The following is a 13035-nucleotide window of genomic DNA, read 5'->3' on the forward strand; positions in this document are numbered from 1 at the left end:
TACATGGTCAATTATACCCACGGTGACCCTAGATAATTATTTTTATATTGTGTTCATTATTGTCTGAACAAGATGTGTGTGTAACAAAATTAGAATGGGGGCGAAGCCGCAGGCAATATCTAGTTTTGTAATATTTATAATGAGATATAAAGATTCTGTAAACCAAATTTTAGTAGGATTAGTCCATCTTACAAGGAGGTCTACCAACATTTACAAGTAGCATTCCGGCACTAAGCCGCCAATCCAGAACCATACTGCTCCAACGGTCCACAATTACACAATTTTTCTATGGGTCTCCTTACTTCTGATTTGATCTTGCACACCACACCCTGACCAGGCCGGATTAGCCCATAAGCAAATTAAGCAATTGCTTAGGGCATCATGTCTTGGAGGACACCATAAACAACATAAAAAAATGTGTGGATTACTTAGGGCATTGAATAGTCTTAATTCGGCACAGACTTAGGGTCTTAGGGGTGAACTAATTTAATTCTTTTCTAGGGCCCAGATATGCTACAACAAAATTAATCATAGTTTTATATTGATTATATTATATGAGGGATTAATTTAAAAATGAATAATAGTTTTAATAACTCAATTGATTTGTACCATATTGTACATTTAGTAAGGTTGCATATTCGTATTATTATTATTATTAAAATAAAGTTGTGTTAAATACTTGTGATGTATACATATCATTTAATAATATTGTAAATCTGTTTTAAAAAAAAAATATATATATACCTCGTTGAGTTTCTTGCCGGATTCTTCTCAGCAGAGGTTTTTCCGAACCGGTGGTAGATTTTTTTTGACATTCATAAGTGCTTGTTATAGCCTAAATTGAATAAAGATATTTTGACTTTGACTTTGACATTAATAGTGAAATTTTATGCATTTCCGTGCTTTTCTGAATTAATAAAATGAATTCAGAGAGCTATTCCGGCTGTTTGAGGCCGGCCTTAGCTTTGTTTTTACTTGTAATAAAAGACTATTAAATAATTTCATACATAAATGCGTTAAAACTTCATTCAACTGAAATCAGAGTGAACTTAAAATTTGACTTTTATATATATACATATCCTTTTCTAAAGCAAAACCTTTTGCCTATTGCAACTTCTGTTTTATGTTGCAGGAGACAAAATATCAGAACTAGAAGCTGCTATTACAGAACTAACAGCTAAACATGAAGAAGCCGCAAAAAAATTGTTAGTTGCTGATGAGTCTGTAGCGGAACTGGAAAAGCAAGTTGCTAGCTTAAACGCGGACCAAGAAAAAGCACGTGATAAAATGGCGCGTTTAGAAAATGAAGCTATTTCTCTTAAAAGCGCTCGAGATGCTGCTGTGGATGAAAGAAATGATCTAACGCGAATCTTACAACGACGTGATACTGAAATAGAGCGATTAACTGCCAATGAAGTATCACTTTCACAACAGCTGCGTGCAGCTATCGATGCTAAATGTGAAGCACTAGCACTAAATGACGAGATACAAAGCAAGGAACTTTCTCTACAATATCGTGAAAAACGAATAGAACAGGAAAGGACCCTTCTGAATTCTCAAATTGCTGGCTTGACAGAAGAAGTTAATAGACTCACTTCAGAACTTCAAACTGTAAGACTTAACAGCACTAGCCGACTGGTAAACGTAGAGACTCAACTTGCCGAAAAAAATGAAGAACTAAATGCTGCTAATGAAACAATCAATCAATTAAATGAAGTGAAAAAGAATTTGAATAGTCGTGCTGAAAATCTTACTCAGCGAATGATGGAACAAAGAGAAATTGAAAACAAAATGACTGAAAATTATAAAAAAGAATTAGATGCTAAAACTAAACTAGCCGATCTTTTCAAAACTATGCATGATGATGCTGAGGCTAAAACCATGGAGCTTACTGAAGGAATTTCTGAATTACAAAAACTTTTAAATGAAGCTACAGAAAAATATGGCGAGTTAGAAACTAAATACAAACAGGCTGAGTTAGATCATGAAGAGATGATGGAAAAGAAGAATGAAATCATAGCATCACTAAAGAATGAAATAGAACATGCAAATGATCTTTTAAAAGCTGCTAATGCTCAGAATCTTGATATGGCATTAAGTGATTTAGCTCCATCAGCTGCTACTGCTAGTAAACTCCTGAAATCAGGAATGTCCTTAACTCAGATCTATTCGCAGCTTGTCAAAGTTAGCGATGAGTTAGCCCAAGAGAAGGAAGAGAATAGACGTCTTAACATTACAATCAATACCATTGTGCAAGAATTAGAAGAAAAGGCTCCAATGTTACAGAAACAAAAAATAGAACATGAGGAAGCAATTGAAAGTAATACAGCATTATCTCAACAAATAGATTCCTTAGTGATTGAATGCAACCGGCTAAGAGATGACTACAATGAGTCGTCCAAAATTGCTAATCATTATAGTCGTGAAAATACCCGACTGAAAGGTGAACTGGCTGATTTAGGTAGGCAGGTTTGTTTTTTGTTAAAAGAAATTGAACACAGTAGAGGTGGGTTAATGCCGAATGGGGATCATGACTCCTCAAATACTGCATCTAATGCAACTAATTCATCTGACCATAGCTCGTCGAGGATAATTTCTAAAACCTTAGTGACATTTAGCGACATTCAAGAGTTGCAAGCAAACAATCAAAAACTATTGCGCATGGTTCGTGATCTAACTGATAAGCAGGAAGAATTTGAGCGAAACAAAGAACAATTTGAAAGTGGAGAAATGCAAAACAAAATAGAATCATTGAAGAACAGGGTACTTGAACTCACTGAAGCTCAAGATAGACAGACTAAAATGGTCAATGGACTTATAAGACAGCGAGATATGTTTAAAAAATTGTATCATGATCTCATGAAAGGCAAGCGCCATGAGATAAGTTCAGTATTAGAAGACATAGAAATGGAGAAAGGGGATTCATTTACAGTGGAAAGTGCCGAAAAGCCATCGAAACCCACAGCTGCACCAGAAGCTTACGAAATAAAGTACAGGGAAACAGTTAAACATCTGGAGCTTTTAAAAGAAGAATATAAGACATATAAAGAGGAAAAGGTGACTAATGAAAAGATGTTATTTGAACAAATTGATAATATGAGACAAGAAATCTCTAAACTAACTGCAGCAAACAGTAAATGCGCGTCAACCTCCGAGTATAACAACGAGAGACTTAAAATTTTGCAAACAAATGTTACTACATACAAAAAGCAAATTGCTTCTCTGGAAGAAAAAAACAAAGCATACAATGCTACAATTGCAAAGCATGAAGTATCTCTGCAACATCTCCGTGATGAAGCTTTAAATGCACAAGGTAAGCTTGCAGCTGCAGAAATACAGTTAGAAAACTTGAAATTGGAAAGTAAATTGCTCAAAGACACAGAATTACGACTGCAAACTGAAAAAGAAATTTTAAACCGCGAAAGGCAGGGCCAGTCATTATTGTTGAAGAATTTGGAATTGATTAAGGCCAGCCTGGAGCGTGTCGAGGTCGAAACTCGTGCGAGAATTGAATCAAGACTGGACGAAGCGACGAGGGAGTGCGCGGCATTAAGACGCAGGCTGCAGGAGGAACAGGATAGGTTTAGAGAATTAGCAGCACATCTTGAACGACAGACTGAAACTGCTAAGTCACGCATGCAGGAAGAAAAAGATGCGGCGGACCAATTGAGAAAAGAAATGACGCAACTTCGACAAGATATAATCGACAAAAATAAAGCTAATGAAGAACTTGCAAAGAAACTTAAAGCTGCATTGGCTCCAAATTCAGATGGGTCTTTCGACTCCCTCAAAAAGATCAAAGAACTCGAAAACAAACTCTCGGATAGAGAAGGAGATATCAAATCCCTTCAAGAGCAATTGAATATAGCGAAAGAACACATTAAGCAGTACTGTGACATATCTGAAAGCGCCGAAAAGGAACTTAAAACTCTTCATAGCGAGTATGAAACATATAAGTCGGAAACTGAAACAAAACTTTCTGAATATGCTCAAAAGCTTCAACACCTTGAAGAGAAATGCGCAGAGTTAGAAGCCGAACTGTCACTGCAAGCGACTGGCGAACAGTCTAATAACAACAATGCTCTGAGACGAGAGTTAGCTGAAGCCAAGGAAGAGTTAAAATCAGCTATAGCTAATTACGATAATTCCCAGTCAGAAGTACAATCATTGAGAGCAGAATTAACAAAATTGTCAGAAGCTGTCAATAAAGCTGAAGAGAAGTACAATCATGAAATGATGTTACATTCAAGTGATATTCAAGCTTTGTCACAAGTGAAGGAGGAATTATTGCGAGCTCAAAATCAAATCAACGAATTAGTTGCGTTAAAAAATAACGCTATTGACCAAATGGAATCTGAAAAGATTGCTTGGACAGAGAGGGAAAAAATTCTTAATGATGAGAATGCGCAATTAATGGAACGTTTTAAGGATTTAAATGAACAAAATTCTTTGTTGCACAATCAAATTCAAGCGTTGGGTACTCAACTGTCGGTTACTCATGCGTCAAGATCGATGTCGGAAAGTATGAATGAATCTGCTACTGATACATCTATGAATGTGTCAGTTTCGGAAGAGGATGGAAAGTCCTCTGAGCAATTATTCCAAATTGTAAAGTTCATTAGAAAAGAGAAAGATATTGCTATGGCGAAATCTGATATACTACAAACAGAAAACATGCGTCTCAAATCACAGCTAGAAATTGCGGAGAAACAACTCGACAGTGCCAAACTGACATTAGCCGCCGAAAGAGAATCATCAGAGGTAAACATGGTGACAATAAACAAGCAATCTGATATTCTAAGAAAGGTTGAGACACTGAATGCTTTGACAGATAGCAACAGAATTCTCAGAGAAGAACGTGATACCTTAACAACCCGCGTCGAAGAACTCACTAACTCCACGAGGTTACTGGAAGAAAAACTGCTTCCTTTACAAGAAAAAATTAATGACATAACGTCTAAAAATGAGACTTTACAATCAGATAATACATCTCTAAAAGCAGATTCTGCCAGGTGGAGAACTAGAGTTAACGCTTTGGTCGAGCGAGCAAACAAAACAAGCCCTGAAGACTGGAAGAGGCTCCAGAACGAAAGAGAAACATTAGCTAAAATGTTAACAAATGAGAAAGAAAATACCAGAAAAGTAAATGACGAACTAGGCACGCTTAAAGTTGAAAAGAGTAAGTTGGAAGAACAATACACATTATTATCACGACAGCAGAATGCGCTGATAGAAGAGAACAAAAAGCTTAATGATGAATTAAATACTCTGAAGGACGATATGGCTAGAGTTACCGAGGAATTGACTAAAGTTAAAGCTGAACTCGCAACTGCTGTAGAAACTAACTCTAAGTTAACTGAGGAAGTAACGAGTAAGGACGCTTCTCTTAACGATATCAGAAATAAGGAGATGCAAATCAGAAAGATAGCTAAAAAATATAAATCTCAATATGAAGAATTGATTAAAACAGTTGAAGAAGAGAAGAAAAAGACTGAAGGGGAAGTAGCAGTGGCTGCTGCTTCAGCAGAGTCCGCTAAACAGTTGGAATCACAATTAGCCGAAATACAAGCTCAACTCAATGCCGAAAAGGCTACTAACGAGACATTGAAACAAGAGCTCGAATCACTGAGGACAGCAAATACCGACAAGGAGGAGAAGGCCAAAGTAGTATTAAAACAAGCTAAGAACAAAATAGTTCAGCTCACTGAATTGAAAAACTCATTGAGTCGCGAATTAGAGGAGTCTCGCAGTAAGATTAGCACTATAGAGCAAAGCAATCGCGACGAACAAGATGTGAGGTTGGCAGCTATAAAGTCGCAGTTTGAGGGTCGCGTGTCTCGGCTCGAAAAGGAACGAGGTGAGGTCCAAGCCGAGAAGACCAGAGAGATCGAGGCACTGCAGCAAAAGGTGACTATGCTGCAGAGACAGCTGGCGAGCCAGTCTTCCGTCTCGAAGCAGCAGGCTACCACCGAGAAGACTACGACCGATCCTCCCACTGCGAACATTAAACCGATGGCTGGTGAGTTCAGTTATATGCAAATTATCCACATTCATTATAAATATTTTTCGTTAAAAGCATCTCTTGCCCTTTCTTATTATATTTGCTAATATAATAACTTCTTTTTTTTTAATCTAGTATTTTAACGAGGCTTTAGTACACCAAATGTGACTATGTCAGCCTCATGGGGAGCCTCAGTTATATACACCACACTAGACACTACAAATTTTACGCTCTCCGTTGCACTGAAGCCACGTCACTGGATGCAAAGGCCTGTCTAATGAACCTGTAAATCAGCATCGCTTCCTCTGAAAGCGGTCGACTCAGAATTACATTTACACCTCCATTGAACAAGCCCATACCATCCAAATACCTGTCTCTGAGGTCCTTATTCTGATCACATTCCAAAAGAAAGTGAATTAGGTCTTCAGTCTTATTACAACCTATACACAAAGGTGATTGCACAATTCTCATCAAATTCAAAAAACTGTTTAGTGGAATGAGACCAGAGCGCACACGCCCCCACGAGAAGATCCCTGGGGAGGCTGGAATTATCAAACCAGGGTACTTTGAAGATTTTACTCTCTATGGTGCCATACCAAATGCCCTTAGTTGTGGATACAATATTGAACATTTCCTGCCATTTTGCAAAACACTTCTCCCTGGCTAATTGCATTAACTCAGCACCATAATGTTTATCCAGGAGACACATACCATCCGTTACTGCTAACTTAGCCACTCTATCAACTTCTTCATTGCCAAATATAATAACTTGGCTTTGGTTTTGATCGCCGCTTTTTTTCTTGGTGTTAGTACCGAAACCGCAATGATATATGATATGATTCGTGTATATCGTCATTTCTAACTAGAAACTCTTCAACCAACATTTGTTCGGCCACCTCTTAGTATTCGTGTGAGTTCATCTTCTATGTTTGCGTTGGTTGTCGGTCAGGCGTGGCGCAGCCGAGCGCGCACGCGATGTCGCGCGCGCGCGGCGGGGAGACGCCGCTCGCGTCCATCCGGCCCATGGCGCAGGTGGGCCCCACGGCGCCGCACGACGCGCACACCACTGAGTACATGCCGGCGTCGTCGTCGCGCCCGCTGCCGCGCGCCTCGCTCGCTGCCTCCACTGCGCCACCAGAGTCCACGCAGGTAATGCCTTCTCGACTCGGTACTGAAGCTTTTTAGGGTTCCGTACCCAAAGGGTGCCTACGGGACCCTATTACTGAGACTCCGCTGTCTGTCTGTCTGTCTGTCCGTCTGTCACAGGGCTCTATCTCTTAAGCCGTAAAAATTAGACACATGAAATTTTCACAGATTATGTATTACTGTGGCCGCTATAACAACAAATACTAAAAATAAAATAAAGTTACAAATTAAAGGGGGTCGTCATATAAGAAACGTGTATTTTTCAGCGTTTTTTGTTGTTTGCTAGGCGTTATTAGCAGAATCGCCTAGCAACGGCTAGCTATGTCGTTTGAATACATACTTACTACACATGTATCATCATCATCATCATCATCATCCCAGCCTATATACGTCCCACTGCTGGGCACAGGCCTCCTCTCAGAGCAAGAGGGCTTGGGCCATAGTTCCCACGCGGGCCCAGTGCGGATTGGGAACTTCACACGCACCATTGAATTGCTTGTGTACTTCAACTTAATTATCGTAAGCAAAAATCTATGTACTGAACCGCTGTAACTCGCCTACTATTACATAAACCCCCAGTGGGTTTTCCAATAGTGGCATAATAAGTTCATTGTAATTCTTTTTTTGATTATATTAAATAAAAAACCTTTAAGTTTGCGATTTTAATAATATTTTATAAAAGCTTCGATAATATAATATAGTGACTGTCTGATTGTGTGGTTTATTCGTTTTTTTGCAAAATTAATGAAGCAATTTATGAAACACAAACCTCAATGAAGCCAACTTTGATAAAGCGCTCGCCAAATTCGTACCGTCACTAATCACTGTGTACCTATTGTTTTTTACACAAAAAAAAATGATACTAGGTATTTAACACTATTTACAAGGTTTATAACACAGTTTAAAAAATATTCACACTAGTCGAGCTTCTTATTATTTAATGGGTAGTATTTAAACGTACATCAAAAAAAGTCCTTTTTTTATCCAAAAAAATTACGAATTGACATCAAAATTAGGTACTGATTGCACAGCAAAATACTCCACTCAAAATATTACGTAATATAAAATTGAACCGCCCAGAACGGGGAAAAAACACGAGACAGGACAGGATGGCGCTCTACAACACCATTTTGACACGTTTCTCCCAAACAACGCATTATTTTTCTGGAATTTCAAAGCAATTCGATTCTTTGACCTTGGGAATCGCGAAAAACTTGAGAAAATATGATATTGGGTGTGTATATTAAACAAAATAAAAGCCAAAAACGAGCGATCATCTGTGCCAGTGTTGCCATTCTGGGAAAAAGAACTTTTTTTTTTATTCGACTGGTTGGCAAACGAGCAAGTGGCCCTCCTGATGGTAAGAGATCACCACCGCCCGTAGACACCTGCAATACCAGGGGATTCAATCTATTCATTATCCTGCATTGCAGTTTGTAAAGCTCTTTAACCCATTCATTGCCGCGCGCCAGATTACGTACTTTGCTGCGATGCCGACACCTCTGCAGAACACGCCCAGGGAAAGCTAAATTTGCTAAATTGCCGGCGTTTTCGGCACTCCAGTTGCACATTTGTATATGTGCAGAAGAAACAGTGTTCGTAAACCTTTTGTGATTTTTTTATTATCACTGTTTTTGTACAGAATGAATGAATAATGTATTTTGTCGGAAAAGTTTGTATTTTGTAAGAAAAAACATTATTCACTAGATCTATAAGCAGGTGACTGACTATCCTACTAATCCTACTTATCCTCCTTATTATATTATAATTATAAATGCGAAAATTTACTATATATTATAAAAGCGAAAGTTTGTGTGTGTTTGTGTGTGTATGTTTGTTACTACTTCACGCTAAAATGGCTGGACGGATTTGGATGAAATTTGGTATGTAGATAGCTGGACATCTGGAATAACACATAGCCTACTTTTTATCCCAATATTCCCACGGGGTAGGGATAAAATCTGGAAATAACAACCGCTGGGCTTAGAGTCATGAAACTTGGAATGTGGATGTCTGAAATAACACTGTGTCTACTACTTTTATTCCAATATTTCCACGGGATAGTTGTTCTGAACACAACATCTCAATGAAGATTACGATATAAATTTTGTAAAATCCCGGAATTTCAATTGTAACTACCAGATCAAATAGTTTACGCGTGCGAAGCCGCGGGTAAATTCTAGTTAAGTAATAAACTGAAAATTATATTTTTGGCGTAATGCTATTTATCTTAAAGTTAAGCATTTTTATTATTGCACAGCTAATAATGACTAACGCACATCATACCATGTAACTCTTTTTTTTAGGGTTCCGGAGTCAAAATGGCAAAAACGGAACCCTTATAGTTTCGCCATGTTTGTGTGTCCGTCTGTCTGTCCGTCGGCGGCTTTGCTCAGGGACTATCAATGCTAGAAAGCTGTAATTTTGTACGGATATATATGTAACGTATGCCGACAAAATAGTACAATAAAAAACAAATTTTAGTTTACCCCCCATAGACGTAAAGTGGAGGTGATTTTTTTTTTCTCATCCAACCCTATAGTGTGGGGTATCGTTGGATTGGTCTTTTAAAACCAAGTTTGTTAGACGATTTTTCGATTCAGTGATTTGTTTGCGAAATATTCAACTTTAAAGTGCAAATTTTCATTAAAATCGAGCGTCCACTCTAAACCCACTCTAAAATCTAAACCGGTGGGTGGAAAAATTTGAAAAAATTTGGTAGTAAGTATATCAAACTTACAAGGAAAACTATAAGGGCTAAGTTTGCTTGAGAATTATTAGTAGTTTAAGAGTAAATAGCAGCCGAGGGAATAAAATATACCTAAACTTGGAAGATTCCGTATAAAATACGAAATCCGTAGAAAAATATTACTTGATTTTTTCGTAATGGCCACGGAACCCTATTTTGGGCGTGTCCGACACGCTCTTGGCTGGTTTTCTTTTTGAGTTAGGAACTGAACACGATTTTTTTTTTACGATAACATATATCACTGTTTCCAGGATATGGATACAAGTGAAGCTGGGATGGGCAGTTCAGGATCTAGTGACAACACCGCCCAACCATCTACTCATTCTCAGGCTCCGCAACAGGTACAAAATTACGTCGATAACGATTTATCTTTGACCTATCCTCAACGCCGTATATAGATTTCAAAAAACTACTCATGTGTTGCCAATAAAATGAAAAAGTTTTGCATTGGTAAGTTTTAACTTTTCTTAATAATGTACGAAATTCGAAAATCGCGTTGCGGCTTGCCGTGTAACACTATGCTGAGTGGGGCCCCATGGGGTCCACTTTATACTATTCGATGTTATTTTTATTTTTCCATTTAATGTATTTTTACGTGTAAATAAATGTTTCTCTCTCTCTCTCGCTCTATTGGTATTGTCTCTCTGACTCTCGTATTAAATAACTTAAGCGTCAGCGGGATGGCAAGTTACGAAGTTCGAATTTTGCACTTCGTATTTGGCCTGACGTTTGGATTGATCGAATGTTTCTATACTCGTGGTAATTTTCGTTCTCGAGTTTTTGTTTCCTGTTAAGTTTTCTGTTGCCGGTACCCATTTAAGGTCTAAATGAAAACAATAGTACATTGTGTCTTAAGGGCGGTAAACAAGGAATTACGAACGAGAGTCTATTAGAAGCCCGAAGTCGAAGACTGAGGGCTTAAATGAGTCGATGTTCGTAATTCTAGTACCGCCCGTGCGACATACAATGTTTTTCATCACATTTGCGAGTAAAATTGTATATTTGTAAGAAAAAACTAATATTTTTTCAAAAATTGCCGATACCGCTGACTACGCTCTTGGCAGCGCCAGCTCCGCGCCCCCCTTCCCCCACAGCATGTGCATGTGCCCCACGTGTGCGCGCCGCGCTGCTGCACGCCATGCAGTATCACACTCATTTACCGACCTTGGGCTTCATGACAACAACATTAGTACGGGCAATGACTCATTTACCGACCACGGGTTTCATGACAAGCACATTAAGGTCGAGGGTTTTATTTGGGGGGTTGCAACCAAGGTAGCCTGCATGTTACGACACTGTTTACGACCAAGTGTGATGAAAAATATTATAAGACTATTTTTTTATTAAAGTGCATGAGTTGGTTACATCTGGAACGTCACAATGATAATGACACTTCTGACAGTGAAGTTCTGCCATCTTTGGTAACTTTTTTTGAATCTAAATACGGCGTTGAGTTAAATGATTGTAATGATATTTCTGAACTAATTTCTATACAAATGCGATTCATGTGAACGTCTTGGATACGTGTTTAGCAAATGAAGTGACTCACGAAAAAACTGAACTGAAGTGTTGCCTAATTTGTTGTAGGCTGTGGCGCTAGTGATGCCCCGCATCGAGCAGCCGAGCGGCGCGAGTTCGGGCGCGGCCGTATCGGGGAGCTCGGCGGCTGCCAGTGTCACCAGCGTCGCTGCGCCAGCTGCGCCTGCTGTCTCCGCACAGGGTAAGAAAAACTTTATTTCAGACAACTTAAGGCAAGCTGGGATGCCGAACGTCAACCCACTGAGCGACGCGACCTTATTTCTAAGGCATATATACACAAGTCATCAACATACTTTACAAATATGTATATGTGATTGTAGTCCACGCGACGCTCAAGCTAGGCGATAAAAAAAATCTCTCATAAATTCTGAAGTACTGACTGGTGGAACTAAAAATGTCTTATCCCTGTCGAGATTCTAGAAACGCACGGTTAATAAATATCAAATCGAATCGTGCTTTTATGTGAAGATTGTTACACTTGCCGGTTTGCTGAGTACTGGCCGCGCGATCTGCTTCGAGATATTCATGATAATTTATTAATAATCTTAATATATAAAAATGAATCCCTATTTCCCTTGGTCACGGCATCACGCGTGAACGGCTGGACCGATTTAGCTAATTATTTTTTTGTTGTGTTTGCTATTGTCAGGAGAAGGTTCTAATAAAAGTAAATTTTGAAAATTAGAAAAAAAACTACACCAGGGCACCAGATAGTTTATTATATTATTGAGTATTTTGTTTAGGTATGTCTCGCGAAGTGGCTTACTCAGTACACATACACAGCTGTTTAGAGTATAATAAGTATTACCGATTGTCGTAAGTTCTCAATACCAATTTGTAACAGGAGCAACAAGCGGCGCCCCAACATCCGTAGCAAATGCGCAGCCTTCTGGTGGAGTAAGCACATCTCACGCCCCACCGGGAGTCAGCACTTCCCACGCCCCACCGGGAGTCAGCACTTCCCACGCCCCGCCCGGAGTTAGCACCTCGCACGCCCCGCCCGGAGTTAGCACCTCACACGCCCCGCCCGGCGTTAGCACCTCGCAGACGCCGCCTGGAGTCAGCACCTCGCAACCACCTGCGGGCGTCAGCACTTCCCACGCTCCGCCTGACGCGAGACCACCCAAACGAAGACTGCAATCGCGACCTGTGACTGCCAAGAGAACGCGCGTACAGGTAACTAAAATACTTCATTTTCTTAAATTTAATTATACGAGTATGATGCAAACCTTGAGTACCATAGATAACGTTTGGACGTAGAAATAAAATTATGCTAACTTAGACTACCTAGTTAAATTGATTTGATATTATACAAACAAAGAAGGTAGGTACCATTATTGTATTGCTACAGTGCTTTATTATTATTATTATTATTATTATAAAAAAAGGTGGCACAGAACAGAAGATACTTACAAGAAGTTACTTTTGTCAAGTCAACTAGTTATTTTGTTTATGGCAAAAGATGTTTAACGAGTAAGTGATTCATATAATATTAAATGAATATCACCACCTGTCGTACACCTGCAACAGACAGGCACATCATAGTTGTTCTTTTATGTTGCCGTTTGTATGAAGACGGTGTACTGCTCCTTTTTTGTAC

At 39.1% G+C, this 13035-nt stretch overlaps 1 protein-coding gene across 1 annotated transcript in view; it reads left to right on the plus strand.

Annotated features, from left to right (window-relative positions):
* Positions 1 to 13035, plus strand: part of Mgtor (nuclear basket protein megator) — a 36975-nt gene that overhangs the window by 1885 nt on the left and 22055 nt on the right. The window contains exons 2-6 of the mRNA XM_074091125.1: positions 1133 to 6019; positions 6951 to 7150; positions 10148 to 10237; positions 11484 to 11616; positions 12280 to 12611. Of these exons, the coding sequence (XP_073947226.1) occupies positions 1133 to 6019; positions 6951 to 7150; positions 10148 to 10237; positions 11484 to 11616; positions 12280 to 12611 (5642 nt within the window). The remainder of the gene's footprint in view (positions 1 to 1132; positions 6020 to 6950; positions 7151 to 10147; positions 10238 to 11483; positions 11617 to 12279; positions 12612 to 13035) is intronic.

This window comes from Choristoneura fumiferana, chromosome 8 (assembly GCF_025370935.1).
Source record: "Choristoneura fumiferana chromosome 8, NRCan_CFum_1, whole genome shotgun sequence".
NCBI classification, from domain to species: domain Eukaryota; kingdom Metazoa; phylum Arthropoda; class Insecta; order Lepidoptera; family Tortricidae; genus Choristoneura; species Choristoneura fumiferana.